The sequence below is a fragment of the Lithobates pipiens genome, unplaced genomic scaffold (genome assembly GCF_037356315.1).
Source record: "Lithobates pipiens isolate NorthernLeopardFrog02 unplaced genomic scaffold, aLitPip1_a1.2 Scaffold_16, whole genome shotgun sequence".
In the NCBI taxonomy this organism is placed as follows: Eukaryota; Metazoa; Chordata; class Amphibia; order Anura; family Ranidae; genus Lithobates; species Lithobates pipiens.
Window position 1 is genome coordinate 7,654,546 of NW_027507748.1, and position 24,088 is coordinate 7,678,633.

A 24,088-nucleotide genomic window follows, 5' to 3' on the forward strand; every position below is an offset into this window, starting at 1 on the left:
TTAAATGTACAAAATATCGGCAGGAGAGGTTCCCGTAATATCGGTATTGCATTGGAAAAAAAACATATCGATTGATCCCTAATGAGAATAATAAATGTTCTATTGCAAAAAAATGTAACATATTGGAATTGCGCTAACATTTGTATGAATAAACGTAATCTTATTTTATATTTATGTGGTACTGTGGAAGTCCTTATTTTTTTCTAGTGGGGGTTTTTTTTTTTTTTTCCATAGCATGTGGTACCGGACAATATCCTTGTCCAAAAGATTGTCTCCTTGATTGGCTCCCCTCCTCCCCATGTCTAAAAAAAAATATGACTGGAAAGAAGTTTTAAAGCCACAGAAAGCCTGTCTATGATTTGTACCGTATGATTGTTTATGTTGCAGCTGATGTGTTTAGTAACCTCCTTGATGGGGGTTATACTCCTATATGTGACAGCACAGAGGTGGGCCTTATTCCATGCTGCCACATAGATGTGTATAGCCGGTGTTGCTGGGAGCATGCTCAGTTGGCACCCCACACTATGACCACACTTTCACTGACCACTCCTGGTTATCGAGCAGCGATGGAGAGAGCTGGTAGGACTGGCTTCCAATCACTTAATTGCTCTGATAGGCGGCCCCTGTGATCACATGACTGGGAAGCCGTGTACCACCCCTGGGGTTATAATAAATCAAAACTTTAAACACTTTTTTTTTTTTTCTTGAATTATATTATTATCTATAAACAATTTATACCTCCTTCCATGAAGGGCCTTACTGATCATAAACTGATGTCACTTTTTTTGTCTATATTCTAGCCCCCTGCATGGTGACCTTTTTCGATAGGGTCTATTACTTTCTCACCTGCTGCAAAGGTAAGTTTGTTCCTATACTTGTAAAGCTTTGTATTCTAATGGTGGCCATATTGGCACTCCCATCTGTGGACATTGAATGAGTGATGATAAATGGCCGTTGTTCTCATACACTCCATACATGAATAGTGATCTGGTGAGGATTATTATTTGTAGTGTGGTCCTCTGTACAAGTACAGGCCGGTCCCTGTACAACCAGCGTGTTGTGAGGTTATCATCCACTACCTCTTGGCCTGAGTTATTAGCATAGTGTCCGTCAAATTTTCCAGAATCCACTGCACCCATATGTACATGGCCAAGCATGTCAGAGGTGACCACCATTGGTGGTTGTGTGGGTGTAGATCGGTGGGGTGGGTGGGTGTAGATCTGGGTGTGTAGATCAGTGGGGTGGGTGGGTGTAGATCTGGGTGTGTAGATCAGTGGGGTGGGTGTAGATCTGGGCGTGTAGATCAGTGGGGTGGGTGGGTGGGTGTAGATCTGGGCATGTAGATCAGTGGGGTGGGTGGGTGTAGTTTTGGGCGTGTAGATCCGTGGGGTGGGTGGGTGTAGTTCTGGGCGTGTAGATCAGTGGGGTGGGTGGGTGTAGATCTGGGCGTGTAGATCAATGGGGTGTGTGGGTGTAGATCTGGGCGTGCAGATCAGTGGGCTGGGTGGGTGTAGTTCTGGGCGTGTAGCTCAGTGGCGGTGGGTGGGTGGAGAAGGGTCTGGGGGTTTTGGTAGATCATAATCTCAATAATAACATGCAATGCCAAGCTGCGGTTTCTAAAGCGAGCAAAGTTCTTTCCTGTATAAGAGAGTTATGGACTCCAGAGAGAGAGATATCATCTGTACAAATCATTAGTAAGACCTCATCTGGAATATGCCGTTCAGTTTTGGGCGCCAGTTCTCAAAAAGGATATCGGGGAACTGGAGAAAGTGCAGAGAAGGGCAACCAAACTGATAAGAGGCATGGAGGAGCTCAGCTATGAGGAAAGATTACAGGAACTGAATTTATTCTCTCTTGATAAGAGGAGATTAAGGGGGATATGATCAACATGTACAAATATATAAGGGGTCCATATAGGGGACTTGGTGTCGAGTTCTTCACTTTACAGTCAACAAAGAGGGACAAGGGGGCACTCTTTACGTCTAGAGGAAAAGAGATTTCATCTCCAAATACGGAAAGGTTTCTTCACAGTAAGAGCTGTGAAAATGTGAAATAGACTCCCTGCAGAGGTGGATCTGGCCGGCTCAGTGGATTGCTTTAAGAAGGGCCTGGATTATTTCCTAAGTGTACAGAATATAACTGGGTACTGACATTTATAGGTAAAGTTGAACCGGGGAAAATCCGATTGCCTCTCGGGGGGATCAGGAAGGAGTTTTTTCCCCTGCTTTAGCAAATTGGATCATGGCTCTGCTGGGGTTTTTTGCCTTCCTCTGGATCAACTGTGGGTATAGAATTGGGTATATGGGATTGTATGATGTTATTATTATTTTTTTATTTTTTTTGTGGTTGAACTTGATGGACATGTCTTTTTTTTCAACCTGACTAACTATGTAACTATGTAACTTGAGTGGTTTAAGGGGAAACATATAAATGTTTTGGAATGGCCTAGTCAAAGCCCAGACCTCAATCCAATAGAAAATCTGTGGTCAGGCTGAAAGATTGCTGCTCACAAGCACAAACCATCCAACTTGAAGGAGCTGGAGCAGTTTTGCAAGAAGGACGAATGGACAAAAGTCCCAGTGATAAGATGTGGCAAGACTCGTAGACTTTATCCAAAGAGACTTGGAGCATTGAACCATTGGCTCCCGCCGCTGTCTCCCTCCCTCGTTGTACCATTGGCTCCTGCTGCTGTCTCCCTCCCTCGTTGAACCATTGGCTCCCGCCGCTGTCTCCCTCCCTCGTTGAACCATTGGCTCCCGCCGCTGTCTCCGTCCCTCGTACCATTGGCTCCCGCCGCTGTCTCCCTCCCTCGTTGAACCATTTGCTCTCGCCGCTGTCTCCGTCCCTCGTTGTACCATTGGCTCCCGCCGCTACCTCCCTCCCTCTTTGAACCATTTGCTCCCGCCGCTGTCTCCGTCCCTCGTTGAAGCATTGGCTCCCATCGCTGTCTCCCTCCCTCGTTGTACCATTGGCTCCCGCCGCTGTCTCCATCCCTCGTTGTACCATTGGCTCCTGCCGCTGTCTCCCTCCCTCGTCGTACCATTGGCTCCCGCCGCTGTCTCCCTCCCTCGTCGTACCATTGGCTCCCGCCGCTGTCTCCCTCCCTCGTTGTACCATTGGCTCCCGCCGCTGTCTCCCTCCCTTGTTGAACCATTGGCTCCCGCCGCTGTCTCCCTCGTCGAACCATTGGCTCCCGCCGCTGTCTCCCTCCCTCGTCGAACCATTGGCTCCTGCCGCTGTCTCCCTCCCTTGGTGAACCATTGGCTCCCGCCGCTGTTTCCCTCCCTCGTACCATTGGCTCCCGCCGCTGTCTCCCTCGTTGTACCATTGGCTCCCGCCGCTGTCTCCCTCCCTCGTTGTACCATTGGCTCCCGCCGCTGTCTCCCTCCCTTGGTGAACCATTGGCTCCCGCCGCTGTCTCCCTCCCTCGTTGAACCATTGGCTCCCGCCGCTGTCTCCCTCCCTCGTCGAACCATTGGCTCCTGCCGCTGTCTCCCTCCCTTGTTGTACCATTGGCTCCCGCCGCTGTCTCCCTCCCTCGTTGTACCATTGGCTCCCGCCGCTGTCTCCCTCCCTCGTTGTACCATTGGCTCCCGCCGCTGTCTCCCTCCCTCGTTGTACCATTGGCTCCCGCCGCTGTCTCCCTCCCTCGTTGTACCATTGGCTCCCGCCGCTGTCTCCCTCCCTCGTTGTACCATTGGCTCCCGCCGCTGTCTCCCTCCCTCGTTGTACCATTGGCTCCCGCCGCTGTCTCCCTCCCTCGTTGTACCATTGGCTCCCGCCGCTGTCTCCCTCCCTCGTTGTACCATTGGCTCCCGCCGCCGTCTCCCTCCCTCGTTGTACCATTGGCTCCCGCCGCCGTCTCCCTCCCTCGTTGTACCATTGGCTCCCGCCGCCGTCTCCCTCCCTCGTTGTACCATTGGCTCCCGCCGCCGTCTCCCTCCCTCGTTGTACCATTGGCTCCCGCCGCCGTCTCCCTCCCTCGTTGTACCATTGGCTCCCGCCGCCGTCTCCCTCCCTCGTTGTACCATTGGCTCCCGCCGCCGTCTCCCTCCCTCGTTGTACCATTGGCTCCCGCCGCCGTCTCCCTCCCTCGTTGTACCATTGGCTCTCGCCGCTGTCAAATCCTGTGATACAGGAGCAGGGGGCGTGACCTGCAGGAGGAGAGATCCGGGGTCTATAATGAATGTAAACATCCCATGTGACAGTAATAGGGGGTGACGGGTCCTCTTTATGGAGAGATCTGGGGTCTATAAAGAATATAAAGAGGACCCGTCACCCCCTATTACTGTCACATGGGATGTTTACATTCATTGTGACAGCAATAACAGTGATTACAATCATAAAAATGTACAAGGACAGTGTAAAAAAAAAAAAAAAGTTTTAAATGTACAAAATATCGGCAGGAGAGGTGCCCGTAATATCGGTATTGCATTGGAAAAAAAACATATCGATTGATCCCTAATGAGAATAATAAATGTTCTATTGCAAAAAGTGAACATATTGGAATTGCGCTATCATTTGTATGAATAAACGTAATCTTATTTTATATTTGTGTGGTACTGTGGAAGTCCTTATTTGTTTTTTTCTAGTGGGGTTTTTTTTTTTTTTTTTTTTCCATAGCATGTGGTACCGGACAATAGACATGTGCATTCGTTTTCGTCCGAATGCATTTTCGTCCGAATTTCAGCTATTTTCGTTTTCGTTTTGACAAACGATAACGAAAGCACAAAATCTGAAAAACGAAAGATCCGACATAAATGCTTTATTTTCGTTTTCATTGTTACAACAGTTCGATATAGAATAGGAGATTTGACATGACTCTGACAACAATCTGTGTCTATAGAACCTGTGGTCGAATGTGCCTAACCTTACCTCTATTAGTCCAAGATTATATAGAGAAAATATTCGACAGAGAAAAAAGATTTGACAGAGAGAAAAGATTCTGCAAGTTACTGTCCTAAAAAGTGTTTGGGGACCCGGGTCCTGCCCCAGGGGACATGGATCAATGCAAAAAAAAGTTTTAAAAACGGCCGTTTTTTCGGGAGCAGTGATTTTAATAATGATTAAAGTGAAACAATAAAAGTGTAATATCCCTTTAAATTTCGTAGGGGGGGTTGTCTATAGTATGCCTGTGAAGGGGCTCATGTTTCTGGTGCTTAGAACTGTCCCTGCACAAAGTGTCATTTATGCAGGAAAAAAAGTCCTTTAAAATCACTCGCAGCTATTATGAATTGTCGGCTCCGTAATACAGAGAACACTCATTGAAAGTCATTGATAAAAAAATAAATAAATAAAGCGTGGGGGTCCCCCAAATTCAATTACCAGGCCCTTCAGGTCTGGTATGGATATTAAGGGGAACCCTGCCTCAAATTTAAGAAAAAATTTGACGTGGGGTTCCCCCTAAATATCCATAACCAGACCCTTCAGGTCTGGTATGGATATTAAGGGGAACCCCGCGTCAAATTTAAAAAAAAATTGACGTGGGGTTCCCCCTAAAAATCCATACCAGATCCTTTATCTGAGCACACAACCTGGCAGGCCGCAGGAAAAGAGGGGGGGTCGAGAGCGGCCCCCCCTCCCTCCTGAACCGTACCAGGCCACATGCCCTCAACATTGGAAGGATGCTTTGGGGGTTGATGAGGACAAGGGCCTCATCCCCACAACCATGGCCGGTGGTTGTGGAGGTCTGCGGGCGGGGGGCTTATCAGAATCTGGAAGCCCCCTTTAACAAGGGGACCTCCAGATCCCGCCCCCCCCCTGTTTGAAATGGTAAGGGGGTACAAAAGTACCCCTACCATTTCACAAAGAAAGTTTAAAAAATGGTTAAAACAAACACACTTTTGAAAAATTCCTTTATTAAAAATAAAAAAAAGATTCCAGCGGTGGTAATCCACTCTTGCTATCCAGCGACGGACGGTCATCTCTCCAGCGATGGCTCATCTCATCCAGCGCAGCGAATACATCCTTCTTCTGTCTCCGCTGTGGAGACACTGCAAGGATTCCGGCGGCCTGACGTTTCTTATATACGGAGGGCGGGGCCACCCGTCACCTGACCCCGCCCCCCTCTGACGCAAGGGGAAATCCGGGGTTCCCTGTGACGTATGGGTGACCCCACACCCCTCTGATGTAACGGAAACCTGCCTGTGTTACATCAGAGGGGCGCGGGGTCACCCATACGTCACGGGGAACCCCGGGTTTCCCCTTGCGTCAGAGGGAGGGTGGGGTCAGGTGACGGTGGATTCGCTGCGCTGGATGAGATGAGACATCGCTGGAGAGATGACCGTCCGTCGCTGGATAGCAAGAGTGGATTACCGCCGCTGGAATCTTTTTTTTTTTTTTTTTAATGAATTTTTCAAAAGTGTGTTTGTTTTATTTAACCATTTTTTACACTTTCTTTGTGAAATGGTAGGGGTACCCTTACCATTTCAAACAGGGGGGGGGCGGGATCTCGGGGTCCCCTTGTTAAAGGGGGCTTCCAGATTCTGATAAGCCCCCCGCCCGCAGACCTCCACAACCACCGGCCATGGTTGTGGGGATGAGGCCCTTGTCCTCATCAACATGGGGACAAGGTGCTTTGAGGGGTCACAGACCCCCAAAGCATCCTCCCAATGTTGAGGGCATGTGGCCTGGTACGGTTCAGAAGGGAGGGGGGGCCGCTCTCTTGTCCCCCCCTCTTTTCCTGCGGCCTGCCAGGTTGCGTGCTCGGATAAAGGGTCTGGTATGGATTTTTAGGGGGAACCCCACGTCAATTTTTTTTTTAAATTTGAGGCAGGGTTCCCCTTAATATCCATACCAGACCTGAAGGGCCTGGTAATTGAATTTGGGGGACCCCCACGCTTTTTTTTTTTATCAATGACTTTCAATGAGTGTTCTCTGTATTATGGAGCCGACAATTCATTATAGCTGCAAGTGATTTTAAAGGACTTTTTTTCCTGCATAAATGACACTTTGTGCAGGGACAGTTCTAAGCACCAGAAACATGCGCCCCTTCACAGGCATACTATAGACAACCCCCCCCCCCTCTACGAAATTTAAAGGAATATTACACTTTTATTGTTTCACTTTAATCATTATTAAAATCACTGCTCCTGAAAAAACGGCCGTTTTTAAAACTTTTTTTTGCATTGATACATGTCCCCTGGGGCAGGACCCGGGTCCCCAAACACTTTTTAGGACAGTAACTTGCAAATTAGCCTTTAAAATTAGCACTTTAGATTTTGAACTTTGGAGTCCCGTAGACTTTAATAGAGTTCTAAAGTATGCTATACACTAGCTCCGTCTAATCTTCTTTATACATTTGACAGACACCATAAGCCTTCAAAGACAGATTCGACCATAATTTATGTGGATTTTCGGACGAATGCAATTTTTGAACGAAAAACTAAATAAATAAAAACAAATTTCGGGAGTAACTAAATAAATTAAGTTTTCGGACGAAAACGAAATTCCGAAACGAAATATTTTACTCTGCACATGTCTACCGGACAATATCCTTGTCCAAAAGATTATCTCCTTGATTGGCTCCCCTCCTCCCCATGTTTAAAAAAAATATGACTGGAAAGAAGTTTTAAAGCCACAGAAAGCCTGTCTGATTTGTACCGTATGATTGTTTATGTTGCAGCTGATGTGTTTAGTAACCTCCTTGATGGGGGTTATACTCCTATATGTGACAGCACAGAGGTGGGCCTTATTCCATGCTGCCACATAGATGTGTATAGCCGGTGTTGCTGGGAGCATGCTCAGTTGGCACCCCACACTATGACCACACTTTCACTGACCACTCCTGGTTATCGAGCAACGATGGGGAGAGCCGGTAGGACTGGCTTCCAATCACTTAATTGCTCTGATAGGCGGCCCCTGTGATCACATGACTGGGAAGCCGTGTACCACCCCTGGGGTTATAATAAATCAAAACTTTAAACACTTTTTTTTTTTTCTTGAATTATATTATTATATTTATTATCTATAAACAATTTATACCTCCTTCCATGAAGGGCCTTACTGATCATAAACTGATGTCACTTTTTTTGTCTATATTCTAGCCCCCTGCATGGTGACCTTTTTTGATAGTGTCTATTACTTTCTCACCTGCTGCAAAGGTAAGTTTGTTCCTATACTTGTAAAGCTTTGTATTCTAATGGTGGCCATATTGGCACTCCCATCTGTGGACATTGAATGAGTGATGATAAATGGCCGTTGTTCTCATACACTCCATACATGAATAGTGATCTGGTGAGGATTATTATTTGTAGTGTGGTCCTCTGTACAAGTACAGGCCGGTCCCTGTACAACCAGCGTGTTGTGAGGTTATCATCCACTACCTCTTGGCCTGAGTTATTAGCATAGTGTCCGTCAAATTTTCCAGAATCCACTGCACCCATATGTACATGGCCAAGCATGTCAGAGGTGACCACCATTGGTGGTTGTGTGGGTGTAGATCAGTGGGGTGGGTGGGTGTAGATCTTGGTGTGTAGATCAGTGGGGTGGGTGGGTGGGTGTAGATCTGGGCGTGCAGATCAGTGGGGTGGGTGGGTGTAGATCTGGGCGTGTAGATCAGTGGGGTGGGTGGGTGTAGATCTGAGCATGTAGATCCGTGGGGTGGGTGGGTGTAGTTCTGGGCGTGTAGATCAGTGGGGTGGGTGGGTGTAATTCTGGGCGTGTAGATCAGTGGCGTGGGTGGGTGTGTAGCTCAGTGGCGGTGGGTGTAGATCTGGTTGTGTAGATCAGTGGGTTGGGTGGGTGTAGATCTGGTTGTGTAGATCAGTGGGGTGGGTGGGTGTAGATCTGGGCGTGTAGATCAGTGGGTTGGGTGGGTGTAGATCTGGGAGTGTAGATGGGTGGGTGTAGATCTGGGCGTGTAGATCAGTGGGGTGGGTATAGATCTGGGCGTGTAGATCAGTGGGGTGGGTATAGATCTGGGCGTGTAGATCAGTGGGGTGGGTGGGTGTAGATCTGGGCGTGTAGATCAGTGGGGTGGGGGGGTGTAGATCTGGGTGTGTAGATCAGTGGGGTGGATGGGTGTAGATCTGGGCGTGTAGATCAGTGGGGTGGGTGGGTGTAGATCTGGGTGTGTAGATCTGGGTGTGTAGATCAGTGGGGTGGGTGGGTGTAGATCTGGGCGTGTAGATCAGTGGGGTGGGTGGGTGTAGATCTGGGCGTGTAGATCAGTGGGGTGGGTGGGTGTAGATCTGGGCGTGTAGATCAGTGGGGTAGGTGGGTGTAGATCTGGGCGTGTAGATCAGTGGGGTGGGTGGGTGTAGATCTGGGCGTGTAGATCAGTGGGGTGGGTGGGTGTAGATCTGGGCGTGTAGATCAGTGGGGTGGGTGGGTGTAGATCTTGGTGTAGGTGTGGGTGGGTGGGTGTAGATCTGGGCGTGTAGATCAGTGGGGTGGGTGGGTGTAGATCTGGGCGTGTAGATCAGTGGGGTGGGTGGGTGTAGATCTGGGCGTGTAGATCAGTGGGGTGGGTGGGTGTAGATCTTGGTGTGGATGGGTGTAGGTGTGGGTGGGTGGGTGTAGATCTGGGCGTGTAGATCAGTGGGGTGGGTGGGTGTAGATCTGGGCGTGTAGATCAGTGGGGTGGGTGGGTGTAGATCTGGGTGTGTAGATCAGTGGGGTGGGTGTAGATCAGGCAGTTAGGTCTTGATATAAACCCCCCCAAGCTGCAAAGGCAGACAAGGTTATGCACTCATGGCAAAAATGGAGGGCAGTACCACCTATGTAAATGAATGGAGTCGCTCCACAACCATATGCAATGTGCGTGGTTGTGGTATGGTGGTGTGGCATTTAACCACTTATTTTTAGGTGGATGTTATGGAGCATCTTGGACTTTGAGTGAAATCTCTGTGGTAAACATACGGGGCTGAGGGATCCGTTCTGCGACTCACCGATGGAAGTGTTGAGAGGGTAGAAGCACCAGTGGGAGGGGGCAGGTACATCCCCTGTCACCGCCCATGAGAACGATCAAGCGGTGGAACAGCCGCTATGATCATTCTTATGGTGCAGGGAATCACCGGCTGATAAAGCCGATATCTGAATGATGTCTGTAGCTGCACCCAACATTGAGATATCCCCCCACAAAGTCAAGGACGTATGATGGCCAGCGGGTGGGAAGTGGTTAAAGTATACAGTGCCTTGAAAAGGTATTCATACCCCTTGACATTTTCCACATTTTGTCATGTTACGCCCAAAAACATTTCACTGGGATTCTATGTAGAGCTGCACGATTCTGGCTAAAATGAGAATCACAATTTTTTTGCTTAGAAGATGGATCACGATTCTGGCAGCGTAACATCATCTTTCACATTAAAACAAAAAAAAATTGTGCTAACTTTACTGTTTTTTTTTATTTTTTTTATTTATTGAAGTGTATTTTTTTCCCAAATAATTGCATTTGAAAGACTGCTGGACACAGTGTGAGATAAAATATTGCAGCAATTGCCATTTTATTCCCTAAGGTCTCTGCTAAATATATACAAATATATATATATATATAAATATATATTTATTTTGTTTGGGGGTTCCAAGTAATTTTCTAGCAAACAATATTGATTTTAACTTAAGTGTCAGAAAAAGATTTAGACTTTAAGTGGTTAAACTTCCTGCATTTAGTGGTTGAAAGCTTGGCAGACTGCCCAGATTATTTGTTTACACAAGTTCTATCCCTTTGATCTAAGAAGTTAGTTACAATGTTTCAAGTTCTAAACTTGGCAGACTGCCCTGGATGCTTCCTTTTGACAGCTGAGTGAGCAGATAATCTCCTCACTTCTTTATATGAAAGAATCGCCTACTCTCAGTGAATCGAGATCGCGTTTTTTTTTTAACAATTAATCGCGCAGCTCTAATTTTATGTGATAGACGAGGGGTAGGGAACCTTTTTGGCTGAGAGAGCCATGAATGCCACATATTTTAAAATGTAATTCCGCGAGAGCCATACAATATGTTTAAAACAAATAATTTTTTTTTAATCGATTAATCGACTAATTTCAGTTATAAGTAATATCCACATCATCTCCCCTACGATTGTCTGCTTGCTTACCATGACACAGGCAGGCAGATCCACGAGCAGTTGAGGCAGGTGATGATGTCAGCGTGCCGCTCACCTAGGCCACTGCCGGGTGTACCAAGATGGCCGCAGCTCCAGAGCTAGGCCGAAGCTGCGGCCTTTCCTATGGGCTCAATCCACAGATCGGCACACCACGCAATCCGCGGATTGAGAGGTGAGAGACGGAATGTGTCCGATCGGACCGTTTTGTCGGATATTCCGACTGTGTGTGGTCTCCGACGGACCAACTTTTCCAACTTGTTGGTAAAATTTTCCCACAAAATGCTCCGATCGGACATACTCCGATCATGTGTAGAGTATTCCGATCGGACAAAGTGCATGCTCAGATCAAATTCCTACACGAAAGCTATTGGCTACTAGCGTGAACGTAGTCCCGTCGTAATGAAATTACGTCATCACGTCGGATTTTCCGACAACTTTGTCCGACCGTGTGTATACAACAGTTTCGGACAAAATCCATCGGATTTGGTTGTCGGAATCTCCGACCGGGTGTACAAGGGCTAAGGGCTCTTTCACACGGGGCGGATCCGTGGTGATCCTCTTGCTCAGCGGGGATCGCTCCCTCCCCACTCGCCTGAGCCCGGACAATGGTAAGGTTCTAAGTTTTTGTTGGGTTTTTTTTTCTCCCAAAAATATATAAAAACTATTTTGTTTAGGCCGATTAAATATTCTACATACTTTTGGTAAAAAAAAAAAAATCTCAATAAGTGTTTATCAATTGGTTTGCAAAAAAGTTATAGCGTCTACAAAATATGGGGTAGATTTATGGCATTTTTATTTTTATTTTTTATTAGTAATGCCGTCGATCTTCAGGATCGTGTGTTAACCTGAGTGTTCCCCAGTTCCTGAAGGTTTCCTTTTAAGGTCTCGGAGCCGACCGTGAAGGGTGAAGATTGGGTTTTTCTCAGGAATTTCTCCTTCTATGTATTGTGTTGTCATGTCTGTGTGTCACCACTGGAGGCTGTATTGAGTACTCGCCATCCTGACACTGGAAACAGCAGAAGCTCCACTCTCCTCTCTTTCAGCCGGCACAGACACTCTGATAAGAAAAGGGGGTCCCTGTGGCCCCAGATTGGCATTTTCTCTCTTTAGTATGCCAGACCATCTGCCTTGTTTTTAGAATTTTTTATTTATTTTTTTTGAGATGGAGGATATAACACCGATTTCCCCCCCCCCGCCATGCTGCAGGACGCCGCTTGTGTGAGAAAATCGGCTCCTTTGAAAAAGGAGGGGGGGCCCCGTACCGTGTGCGGGGCAGGCGTGGCTAACGGCGTAAGGCGCCGGCCACACTTCCAGGAAGTGTTTAAAGCGCTGTGAAGGAAGCTGCTGCCTGGCGGTGGAGGGACAGGGCAGAGAGGTTGCTGGTCAGGTTTGGTGACACCGGCATTTCCTTTTGACAACATTGTACTTTAAAAGCTAGGATTAATAGCAGTTATTGTGCCTCTCCTATGCCCGGGCATCTGCCTCTAGACAGTCTCGACTGTCTCTCAATCGTCGGGTTCAGGGGAAAGTCCCCAAGAGCAGCACCAGTATCTTGGGGGCAGAAAGCCCATAATGCTAAAGCCTTCTCATGAAGGAGCTCCCCCACTTGTTTGGGTGAGGAGAAAGGTCCTGTGATTCTCAGTCTGGCAGGAACAATGTCAAGAGCAGAGGGATTTCTGCAATTGTTTTTCTCTAGGTTACGACTAGGGTTCCAAGAGCCTGGATGGCTCGGTCTGCTTTTGATCTGAGGGTCCGGGGTTCGGGTCCTGTTTGGGTGCTGCCTGTGGGGTCCTTGGGGCTGCTGATGCGGCAGTCTTTATGCAAGAGTTTACGTCTCCTCGGAGAATGTTCCTAAGGTTCCAGAGAAAGTCTTTGTGGTCTCTGGATCGGCTCTTATCCCAGTTGGTGATATCCGCGCTTTCCTTAGTGGAACAGGTTTTTTTTTTTGGGCTCAGACCTTTTAAGGTTCCAGAACTAAACCCCCATTCTTCATCTTGGAGATCTGAATCGGCACTTAAGCATCCGATCCTTTCATAATTCGATTGGCTGTGTCCATCCTGCAAGGAGGGGAGTTGCATATCTCCAGGTGCCAAAGTTTCCCGCTTACCAGAAATTTCTGTGATTTGAAATATAAAATGATTTTTTTCAGTTGTGGTCCTGCCATTCGGCTTAGCCACAGCGCTACGAGTGTTCTGAAAGATTCTGGCACCTCCTTTAACCAGGTTAAGGGCTCAAGGCATAGCCATCCTAGCCTATTAGAAGATCTACTTTTAATAGATCATTCAGTCTCAGGTCTAAAACCAGAGTCTGATCTCAGCCGTAAATATCTGAAATCTCCAGGCTGGACTCTCAACCTAGGAAGATTCTCCTTAAAACCAGCAAGGAGATTACGGTACTCCTGAGCGGGTTATAGATACCATACAGAAGAAGGTATTCTTACCCCAGACGAGAATCGGTTCCATTGTTGGACTAATTCAACTTATCATAACAAAGGAAAATTCATTCGGCTGTGCAGGAGATTTTTAGGGGAAATGGTGGCCTCCTTCAGGACCTTCCCTTACGCACAGTTTTAATCAAAAACTGCTTCAAGACACCATCCTGTTGGTCTGGAATAAAGAGGATTCAGGCCTTATTTGTTTCCAATGCACTTGGCTCCTGACATAGGTCAGAGCCTAAATCAGTTATCCAGCAAAAGGGAAAATCTTTATCCCGGAAGGTGTTAACAGATGCCAGCCTTCTAGTCTGGGGAGAAGCCCTGGAAGAAGATTCTGTCCAGGGGAGATGGTCTAGGTTAGAGGACCTTGCCTATCAACTTTTTTGGAAGTTTCAGGCAGTACATCTGGCCCTAGAATCTTGGTAGTCAGACTACGGAACTGTCCTGACAGGATTCAGTCTGACAAGGCCACGGTGGTGGCTTACATCAATCACCAGGGGAGGCACGAGAAGTCGTGCAGCCCAAAAAGAGGTGAATAATGTTCTAGCTTGGGCAGAACACAACACTCCTTGCCTATCGGCAATTTTCATTCTAGGAATGGAGAATTTGCAGGCGAACTATTTGAGTCCCAACAATTATTTCTGGAAGAATGGTCTCTTCACCCCGACATCTTCCTACCGATATGTCAGAGATGGGGTATTCCGGACATGGACCTATTCACATCCAGATTCAACAACAAAGTCGACAGCTTTGTGTCGAACGAGGGATCCGCTATCAGGTGGAACAGATGCATTAGTCTTCTTATGGGATCAGTTTTTTTACTGATCTATGAGTTTCTTCCAGTTCTGCTACTTCCGTGCCGTCTCCGCAGGATCAAGCAGGAGCGAAAGGTGATTCTGGCGGCCCCAGCGGGTCCCAGAAGATCTTGATTTGCCGAGATCATAAAGATGGCAGTAGAAGTCCATTGGACTCTGCCATTATAGCCAGACCTTCTCGCACAAGGTGCGGTATTTCATCCTACCTTACGGACGAAAAATTTAACATGTTTGACTGTTGAATCCCACTTTATAAAGGATCGTGGGTGATTTCCTTCGGTAGTGTCTACTTTAATGCCAGGAAGCCGGCTTCCAGAATAATTTACTATAGAGTCTGGAAGGCATAGGTTTCTTGGTGAAGATCCAGGGGTTGGCACCCCAGGAAATATGTCATAGGCAGGATCCCAGATTTCCTGCGAATGGGATTTGAAATGGAGCTGACCTTGACTTCTATCAAGGGCCAGATCCTGGCCTTGTCAGTGTTTTTTTTTTTTTTTTTTTCAATGCCCTCTTGCTTCACAATCTTTTTTGCGGGTGCGTAGCTTATTCAGGGGAAAACACGGATTAATCCCCTCAAGGCGCCTCTAAATCCTTGGGATTTAAATTTGGTCTTATCGGCTTTGCTGAATCAGCCGTTTGAGCCTTTACGAGAAATTCTCTTGGTCCTTTTTGACAAGAAAAATGATCCTTCTGGTTGCCATTTCTTCTGCTAGTAGAGTATTGGAAGTAGCAGCTCTGTCTTGTAAAGAGCCATATTTGATCATGCATAATGACGAGGTGGTTTTATGTCCTCATCCTGAATTCCAACCAAAAGTGGTGACAGGTTTTCATTTAAACCAAGATATTCTTCCTCCTTTCTCCCCGGAGCCTTAATCTAGGGAAGAGAGAGCACCACATTCCCTTGATGTAGTAAGAGTGATCAGTCCACTTAAAGGCGACTGCTCAGGTTGGCAAAACACATGTCTTGTTTGTATTGCCAGAGGGTCTAAAATGTGGACAGGCAGTGTCAAGATCCACTATTTTCCAAATGGATTCGTCAAGTGATTGATCAAGCTTCAGCTTAAAGAAGAAAGTTCTTCTCATGTTGGAGCACACTCATCCAGGGCAATTAGTGCCTCTTGGGTGGTGCATCATCAGGCTTCTATGGCTCAGATCTGTAAGACCGCAACTTGGTCTTTGGTTCAGACGTTTAACAGATTTTATCAAATCGATATTAAAGGTCATGAGGATATTGCCTTTGGGCACAGCATACACTGCAGGCTGCAGTATGAGTCCTCTGGCCTCCTGTTTTTGTTGTCTCCCCCCTTCATTTGCCATTGCTATGGGACATCCCACATAGCTTACCTGTGAAATCCTTTTCTTTGATGTACATCAGGGGACACAGGGCCATAGTTATTACCGTTATAAAAATCCTGTTTTTTTAATTCAAAGCGGAGTTCCAGTAAATTTTTTGTTAAGTCAGCAGCTACAAAAAAAGTATCTTCTAACTTTAAAAAAAAGTCACTCACCTGTCCCACAATCCAGCGACGTGGCCACCCAAACCCTCCCTTCTCTCCCCCGCCTGTCCGCGGCACTGGCAACACTACTGTGGGCATCCTGCATAGCCGGGCAATCTTTTGGGAACTGTGATGTGTCCCAGAAGATTGCAGGGTGGAAGGGCCGGCTACAGCTGGCGGAAGTGGGAGCTCGCCGGTAATCGTGAAGCATCGCGGAATCGAATCGTGAGACCAGTGAAGATGCGCACCCCTAACACCCACACATTATGTTTGTACACAAACATCATGAACATTGTTTATCCATAGATATGTTCTCCCTCGTGAGGTTTGTTCTTTACATAACACACATTATATCTCACACACTAACATTGTAAACAATCTATATTATACAATGTTATTTTACAAATTAAAATAAGATCAATAGAAATATTCTCCTTGTTGGTCTGGCATTCTGTTCTGTCTGTTGTCAAAGCATGATCGTACTTTACTTATTGTTACCATCTGCGGATTACACCGCAGGGGTCGTTTGTCCTCTGGGGGTGTCAAGGCTGTGGCTTCTTGCTTCTCTGGGCCGGATTCCGGTTTCGGGAGATGGGGAAGGATCATGGAGCTTTCTGAATCATCCAACTTATTTAAAAAATGTCTGGTTATAGGATCATTCTCCCCAATTCCATCTTTTAGCGGTAAATATACTATTGTTGTGTACATAGATGTCTGTGCACTCTAGGAAGAGTCCTGGTGGTTCCAAACTTCTTCCATGTATGGATGATGGAGGCCACTGTGCAGAAATGTTTCTATACCCTTCCCCCGTTCTGTCCCTCCATACAATCCTGTCTCCGAGGTCTACAGACAATTCCTTGGACTTCATGGTTTGGTTTGTGCTCTGACATGCACTGTTACCTGTAGGACCTTCTATAGACAGGTTTGTGCCTTTCCCAATCCTGTCCTATCACCTCAATTTACCACAGGTGGACTCCAAGTTGTAGAAACATCTCAAGGATGATCAGTGGAAACAGGAGGTGCCTGAGCTCCATTCTGAGTGTCATGGTGGAGCCTGCGACCCTTGTGTGCGTGGGAGGAGCCTGCGACCCTTGTGTGCGTGGGAGGAGCCTGCGACCCTTGTGTGCGTGGGAGGAGCCTGCGACCCTTGTGTGCGTGGGAGGAGCCTGCGACCCTTGTGTGCGTGGGATTTTTTTCCTTTTTTATTTGTAATAAATTTGCAAAGATTTCAAACAAACTTCTTTCACGTTGTCGTTATGGGGGATTGTTTGTAGAATTTTGAGGAAAATGATGAATCCATTTAGGACTGAGACTAATAGAACAATGTGGAAAAAGTGAAGTGCTGTGAATATTTTCCGGATGCTCTGTATACCGATCCTTGGAGTCTGAATATTATACTTTGCTATGTCAGAATCTCTACTGCTTCCTGAGTTCTGTTTGCATTTGTTCATATTTTCCTTCTTCTCCTTCTTTCTTTCTTTCTTTCTTTCTTTCTTTCTTTCTTTCTTTCTTTCTTTCTTTCCTTCCTTCCTTCCTTCCTTCCTTCCTTCCTTCCTTCCTTCCTTCCTTCCTTCCTTCCTTCCTTCCTTCCTTCCTTCCTTCCTTCCTTCCTTCCTTCCTTCCTTCCTTCCTTCCTTCCTTCCTTTTTTATTTTTTATTTTTTTATAATGTATATATGGTATCTTGTGAAGAATTTAATTCCCAACCTTATTAATATATATTCTCTCTTAAATATTTTAAGGAAAGGAAACTGAAAATGATGATGAAAAGAAACAGAGGGGTAAGTGCGAGCGACGTGTGCTGATGGGGTGCATTCACACCTGAGCGTGGCATTTATTTTTTAAGCCTTTGCACGTCTTTGAGCGCTTATGTACAGGGTTTTTAAAGCATTTGTGAGCTTTATTTTTATTTCTTTTTATCGTGTTAGGAGTTTAGGGTTTATTAGAGTTAGGGGTGGTTTAATAATAAGGCTAGGGTTGTAAACCCTCATGGTTTGCATTAAGGTGAAAAACCTTCTGTAGTGCTGCAGCCCCCCCCCCCCCCCAGAGGCCCCCACTTTTACTTACCTGAACCCGATCTTTCCAGGCAATGAGAACACGCACAGCAGCTCCAGCCGCTAACTCAGGTCCTCTATTGGATAGATAGATAGCTAGCAGAGCAGCCTTTGGCTCCTGCTGCTGTCAATCAAATCCAATGACAAGGGGGGTGGGGCTCAAGTCCTACTGTCTGTGTCAGTGGACGACGCAGCAGGACTTGGGAGCGTGCCCGGAGTGGTGCCCCCAGGGAATGCGGCTCTCTGTGGGGGCACTCAAGAGGAGGGGGAGCCAGGAGCGCAGTGGAGGGACCCCAGAAGAGGAGGATCGGGGCCACTCTATGCAAAACCAGCTGCAGGCAAGTAGGACACGTTTAACTACTTACAGACCGCCCGCCATCATTACCTGGCGGCTCTTTGAAGTGGAATATTGTTATGACAGCAGCTAGCTGCCCTAACGCCGGTATCCACTCCTTCAGCGGGCGGTCTGCTTTTAAGATAAAAGTGGTCTCGGCAGCAGATTCGCCGCAAGATCAGTTTTATCGACAGGAGAGGGGCCCACCCTCCCGCCACTCTCCGGTGCGATCGGATCCTCTTGCCCCTGCTTGGCTGGCTGCAGAGTGAGGGGAATATGGCTCTATACCAGGGGTCCTCAAACTTTTTAAACAGGGGGCCAGTTCACGGTCCCTCAGACCGTTGGAGGGCCGGACTATAGTAAAAAAAAAAAAAAAAACTATTTATAGACAGTGCTCCCCCTTTAGTACAGTGCCCCCTTTAGTAGACAGTGCTCCCCCTTTAGTACAGTGCCCCCTTTATAGACAGTGCTCCCCCTTTAGTACAGTGCCCCCTTTAGTAGACAGTGCTCCCCCTTTAGTATAGTGCCCCCTTTAGTATAGTGCCCCCTTTAGTAGACAGTGCCCCCTTTAGTAGACAGTGCCCCCTTTAGTAGACAGTGCCCCCTTTAGTAGACAGTGCCCCCTTTAGTAGACAGTGCCCCCTTTAGTAGACAGTGCCCCCTTTAGTAGACAGTGCCCCCTTTAGTAGACAGTGCCCCCTTTAGTAGACAGTGCCCCCTTTAGTAGACAGTGCCCCCTTTAGTAGACAGTGCCCCCTTTAGTAGACAGTGCCCCCTTTAGTAGACAGTGCCCCCTTTAGTAGACAGTGCCCCCTTTAGTAGACAGTGCCCCCTTTAGTAGACAGTGCCCCCTTTAGTAGACAGTGCCCCCCCTTTAGTAGACAGTGCCCCCCCTTTAGTAGACAGTGCCCCCCCTTTAGTAGACAGTGCCCCCCCTTTAGTAGACAGTGCCCCCCCTTTAGTAGACAGTGCCCCCCCTTTAGTAGACAGTGCCCCCCCTTTAGTAGACAGTGCCCCCCCTTTAGTAGACAGTGCCCCCCCTTTAGTAGACAGTGCCCCCCCTTTAGTACACAGTGCCCCCCCTTTAGTACACAGTGCTCCCCCTTTAGTACACAGTGCTCCCCCTTTAGTACAGTGCCCCCTTTAGGACATTGCCCCCTTTATAGACAGTGCTCCCCCCTCACCTGCTGTCCTCCTGCTCCGCTCTGTATAATGGCGGTGCATGGAGGAGCGAGCATGTGACATACACGTCACATAGACGTCTAACACTTACCTCCTGCGCGCGTCCTTTCTTCTCCGCCTCGGTTTCCATGGGCGCACGCATGGGACGTCAGTGACGTCGCTGTGTGCGCCTACTCCCGGCGGTCCCCGCATTTTTTAAGTAAACGCGGGCCGCAGGGACTTTGCAGAGGCATCCTTGTGTTCCGAAAGCATCTTTCGGGACACAAGGATGTCCTGAGGCTAAAACACCCGGCGGGCTGGGTAATGCGCTCCGCGGGCCGTAGTTTGAGGACCCCTGCTCTATACCATTTGCAGGGCAGAAGCGACGTCAAAACATCACTTCCACCCATAGCTCTCTTGTGTGTAAATATGAGATGTGAGGTCTTTTTGATCTCGTATTTAAGAGGTCTTGTTATGCTTTGTTTTCTATTACAAGGTATGTTTACATTTCTCGTAATGTGAATAAAAGTGACGCCATTCTTTAAAAAAAAAAAAAAAAAAAAGTAAAATGAGAATTTTTTTTTAAATAAACGCGCCGCGTCCGAGCTCTCGCACAGAAACGAATGCATACATGAGCAGCACCCACATATGAAAACTGTGTTCAAACCACACATGTGAGGTATGTTCACGATCGGTAGAGTGAGAGCAATAATTCTACCCCTAGAACTCCACTGTAACTCAAAACATGCAACCTGTAGAAGTTTGTGGTAACAGTTTGTCGCCATTTCACGAGCCGGCGCAATTTTGAAGCGTGACATGTTGGGTATCCATTTACTCGGCGTAACATTATCTTTCACAATATTAAAAAAAGAAAAAAAAGTCTACTTTTTATTTATTTATTTCTACGGTCTTATTTTTTTAATTTAAAGTCTATTTTTTTCCAAATAAAAGTGCACTTGTAAGACTTCTGCGCAAATACTATGTGACAAAGTATTGCAACGACCGCCATTTTATTTTCTAGGGTGTTAGAAAAAAAATATATAATGTTTGGGGTTTCAAAGTAATTTTGTAGCAAAAAAAAAAAAGATTTTAACTTGTAAGCAACAAGTTTGAAAAATAGGCCCGGTCCTTAAAGCGGAGTTCCAGGCTTTTTATGTTTAGCAAAAGTCAGCAGCTACAAAAAGTACAGTTGCTGACTTTTTTAATAAACACACTTGCCTGTTCCACAGTCCAGCGAGGCGACTGAATGCATCATTGCTCCTCTCCGCCGGTGCCTGCATTGCCACTCTGGGCACCCGGCAGTGACAGCATTCAGCTTCACGGCCGAGGCGCGCCGCACTCCCGGAGTGGAGAGGCGATCTCCTGGGACCTGTCACGTGTCCCAGGAGATCGCCTAGAGCAGGGGGTCTCAAACTGGCGGCCCTCCAGCTGTTTCAAAACTACAAGTCTCATCATGCCTCTGCCTGTGGGAGTCATGCTTGTAACTGTCAGCCTTGCAATGTCTCCTGGGACTTGTCGTTTTGCAACAGCTGGAGGGCCGCCAGTTTGAGACCCCTGGCCTAAGGTGAAAGGAGGAGTCGCCTTGGTTGTCCCTGGGTGGAAGGAGAAAGTGGGACAGGAAGTCCCCCTCCTAACGAAGCGATCGAGTCCGCAGGAACCGCGACCCGACTCACGGAGCTCCCAGCTGGTAAGTGGGAAAATTCAAAGGGACGTAGAGGTACGCCCATTTGCCTGTCCGCGCCATTCTGCCGACGTACATCGTCGTGCACTGGTCGGGAACCAGTTAAAGCAGAAGTTCAATTTTTGAGTGGAACTCCGCTTTAAGTGGTTAACAAAAAAAAAAAACCCTTACAACACCTTTTAATATTTGGTTTAATGTTGGGGTTGGGGGTTAATGAGGGGGTTGGGGGTTAATGTTGGGGGTTAATGTTGGGGGTTAATGTTGGGGGTTAATGTTGGGGGTTAATGTTGGGGGTTAATGTTGGGGTTAATGAGGGTGTTAATGTTGGGGGTTAATGTTGGGGTTAATGAGGGTGTTAATGTTGGGGGTTAATGAGGGGGTTGGGGGTTAATGTTGGGGGTTAATGAGGGGGTTGGGGGTTAATGAGGGGGTTGGGGGTTAATGAGGGGGTTGGGGGTTAATGAGGGGGTTGGGGGTTAATGTTGGGGGTTGGGGGTTAATGTTGGGGGTTAGGGTGTTGTGGTCTAATAAGGTTAGGGGTTAATATTAGTGTTTGGGTTTAATGTTAGAGTGCAAGTTTAGTGTTGGGGTTTAGTGTTAGGAGTTAATAGTGTTGGGGTATAATACGTATTGGGGAGTAATGTTGGGGTTTAAGGTTATAGTTTAATTTTAGGACTAGGAGTTAAAAATAGTGTTAGGGTGTTGGAGATTAATATTGTATTTATTTTTATGTATTTTTTTTTCATTATTCTATAACCGTTGAGCAGAAACACTCAAAACTTGACAAAAAGCACTAAAACAATGCTTGAATTTACCATTTCAATGCATTTCTATAGGACAAAAAAAAGCTCTAAAAAGGCACCAATCTGCCCGATTTTGAGCTACAAAAAAACTCTTAACTTTTTTTTTTTTTTTTTTTTTTATCTTCAGGCGTTGGGTAACTTGAAGTGGAGATGTGAACCGTCTCCATAGAGAATCACTGAGGGTTTTTTTTTTTCTTCTCTAGCTTTTTGGAACTTTGAGCTTCAAACTACAAAACGCTGTGGTGTGAATGGGGGGGCGCGCTAACGTTCATAATGTTTGATTATCGCAATGATTGTTCCTTCAATAACTAATATGTATGTAAAGTCGCAGCTCATTGCATCCTAGAGATAAGATTTGATGTAGAGAGAACCGCCCACAACGATTCTCCCCTCCAGTGCAACGAGCATCTTCTGAACATTAACGTCAAGCACTAGATGTATATTCCATCCTATCAGAAACCTGCAGGAACTTGCCTAACTGGTACCAGCTTCACAATGCTCGGTAACTCTGCCTTACCAACCAGGTAGAGGCCACCTACCTCCCTAATTGCACCCCACAGCATCACAATGACATTCGCACGCCTTGCCATGATGTCATCGTACGCTGCGCCACATGTGGGTGTGCCCCATGCATCGTACAGCCATGTGCTCCTCCCAGGGTCATTCCTCCTCAAGGTCGCCCTCAGGAGTCCTCCAAGACCTGATCTACTGCTATGAAGGATATTGAAGAAGGATCGTAATTATGATGCGGAACTCCACATCTACAAATCAGGGAGGACAGCTCTCTAATGGAATATCTATAATTATAACGTCTTCTTCAGAGGAGGCATTTTGTTTTTCCTGCATAGGAGGCTCCACGGCGGCTGGACGAAGAAGATATAAAGTCCCCGGTCTTACAACCCGCAAACTGCTTACAGACAAATCAGTTGATAAAATCACATTCTTTCATTTAAAGCTAAAAGTAACTCCTGAGAATACCCAGTTCCTCCTACCAGTGATGCAACGGTCTCATCACTCGCCATCCACCGACACATTCTCCCTGGGCTACTTCTGGGTGTTGGGTTTTTGGCTTCTTGATTGGCCAGCAAGGAAGACCTGAACCCACATATGTGCATGGAAGTTGGTCATACTGGCACAGCCAGATTGTGCCAAGAATGCATGTTGCGCTACACATGCATACATGTTACAGTTCCTTGGGTGCTTGAAACCATCTTAGATCTTACCCTTCTGCGGACAGGAACTACATAGTAAAGCACCTACCTGCACTGGATGGGGGGGGGCATGCTATGGCAGCTATGAAGTAGAGGAACCTAGAGTAACACCTCCAGACACCCCTCCAGAGCATCCGTGGTGTACACCAGAAGCACTGCAGCTGGCGATCCTGTCCACCATCAGAGATGGGCAGCAACAGTTTGGCGAGAGGAAGGCTCTCATTAGGTCCTCCTGAGCTCAGGTCTCAAAACGCAGCCAAGGGTGGACTTCCACGTGCTCTAAAATGATCTACGGAGTGGGTTGCGGAACTAAAGGCCCTGATTTTTAGCAGTCTCATCAGTGTTTGAGATTTCCATGCAAGCCATCCATCCAGAGTTCATCTCCATGATCTTCTGTACACGCAAAGGCCTTGGTTAGGCTATAGCCACATGCCTGGTTTTACTTGCCATCTGGTAAGAGAGTTTTTCTAAAGGCGATGGCACACTTTGTATGAACTCGCTGTGGTGGTAATATTAGAAGAATCTGGTCTACTATTCTACAATTTCTTCCTGATAGAGGTGATCTTTTCTACGATCAAATGCTTATGTAATGGACTTCATTAGCGCAGCTTCTCTTTTCTACCTAGAGGAATACCTGCCTGCACTAAAGGGTGGGCTACTGCTTCAAGAACATAGAAAAGCACTTACCTGCAACACTTCCCAAACCTTGCCATCATTGCCGACTCCCAAGACATTCTAACCAGCTAAGCACCTACCTGAACCATAGGGGGAACTACTGGATGGAGAACTACTGAAGCTCTACTGAATTGCAGGAACATAGAGGAGCACCTACCTGCACTGTAGGGGGAACTACTGCAACTATGCAGCAACCTAGAGGAGCACTTGTGTGTGTTGGAGGGATAGCAGCTCTAAATTACAGGAACATAGGAGTACCTACCTGCACTGGAGGGGAGAACTACTGCAGCTATGAAGTGCAGGAACCCAGAGGAGCACTTGCCTGCAACACTTCCCAAACCTTCCCACCTCAGCCAACGTTCAGCATGGTTTTTA

The 24,088-nt window shown here is 47.0% G+C and overlaps 1 protein-coding gene across 4 annotated transcripts in view; it reads left to right on the forward strand.

Annotated features, from left to right (window-relative positions):
- Positions 1 to 806: 806 nt before the first annotated feature.
- The window catches only part of LOC143981573 (uncharacterized), a 96,195-nt gene continuing 72,913 nt past the window's right edge, over positions 807 to 24,088 (forward strand). For all 4 annotated transcript variants that reach the window (XM_077479536.1, XM_077479537.1, XM_077479538.1 and 1 more), the window contains exons 1-3: positions 807 to 857; positions 8,046 to 8,102; positions 17,537 to 17,575. In XM_077479536.1, the coding sequence (XP_077335662.1) occupies positions 809 to 857; positions 8,046 to 8,102; positions 17,537 to 17,575 (145 nt within the window). In that variant the 5' untranslated portion in view covers positions 807 to 808. The remainder of the gene's footprint in view (positions 858 to 8,045; positions 8,103 to 17,536; positions 17,576 to 24,088) is intronic.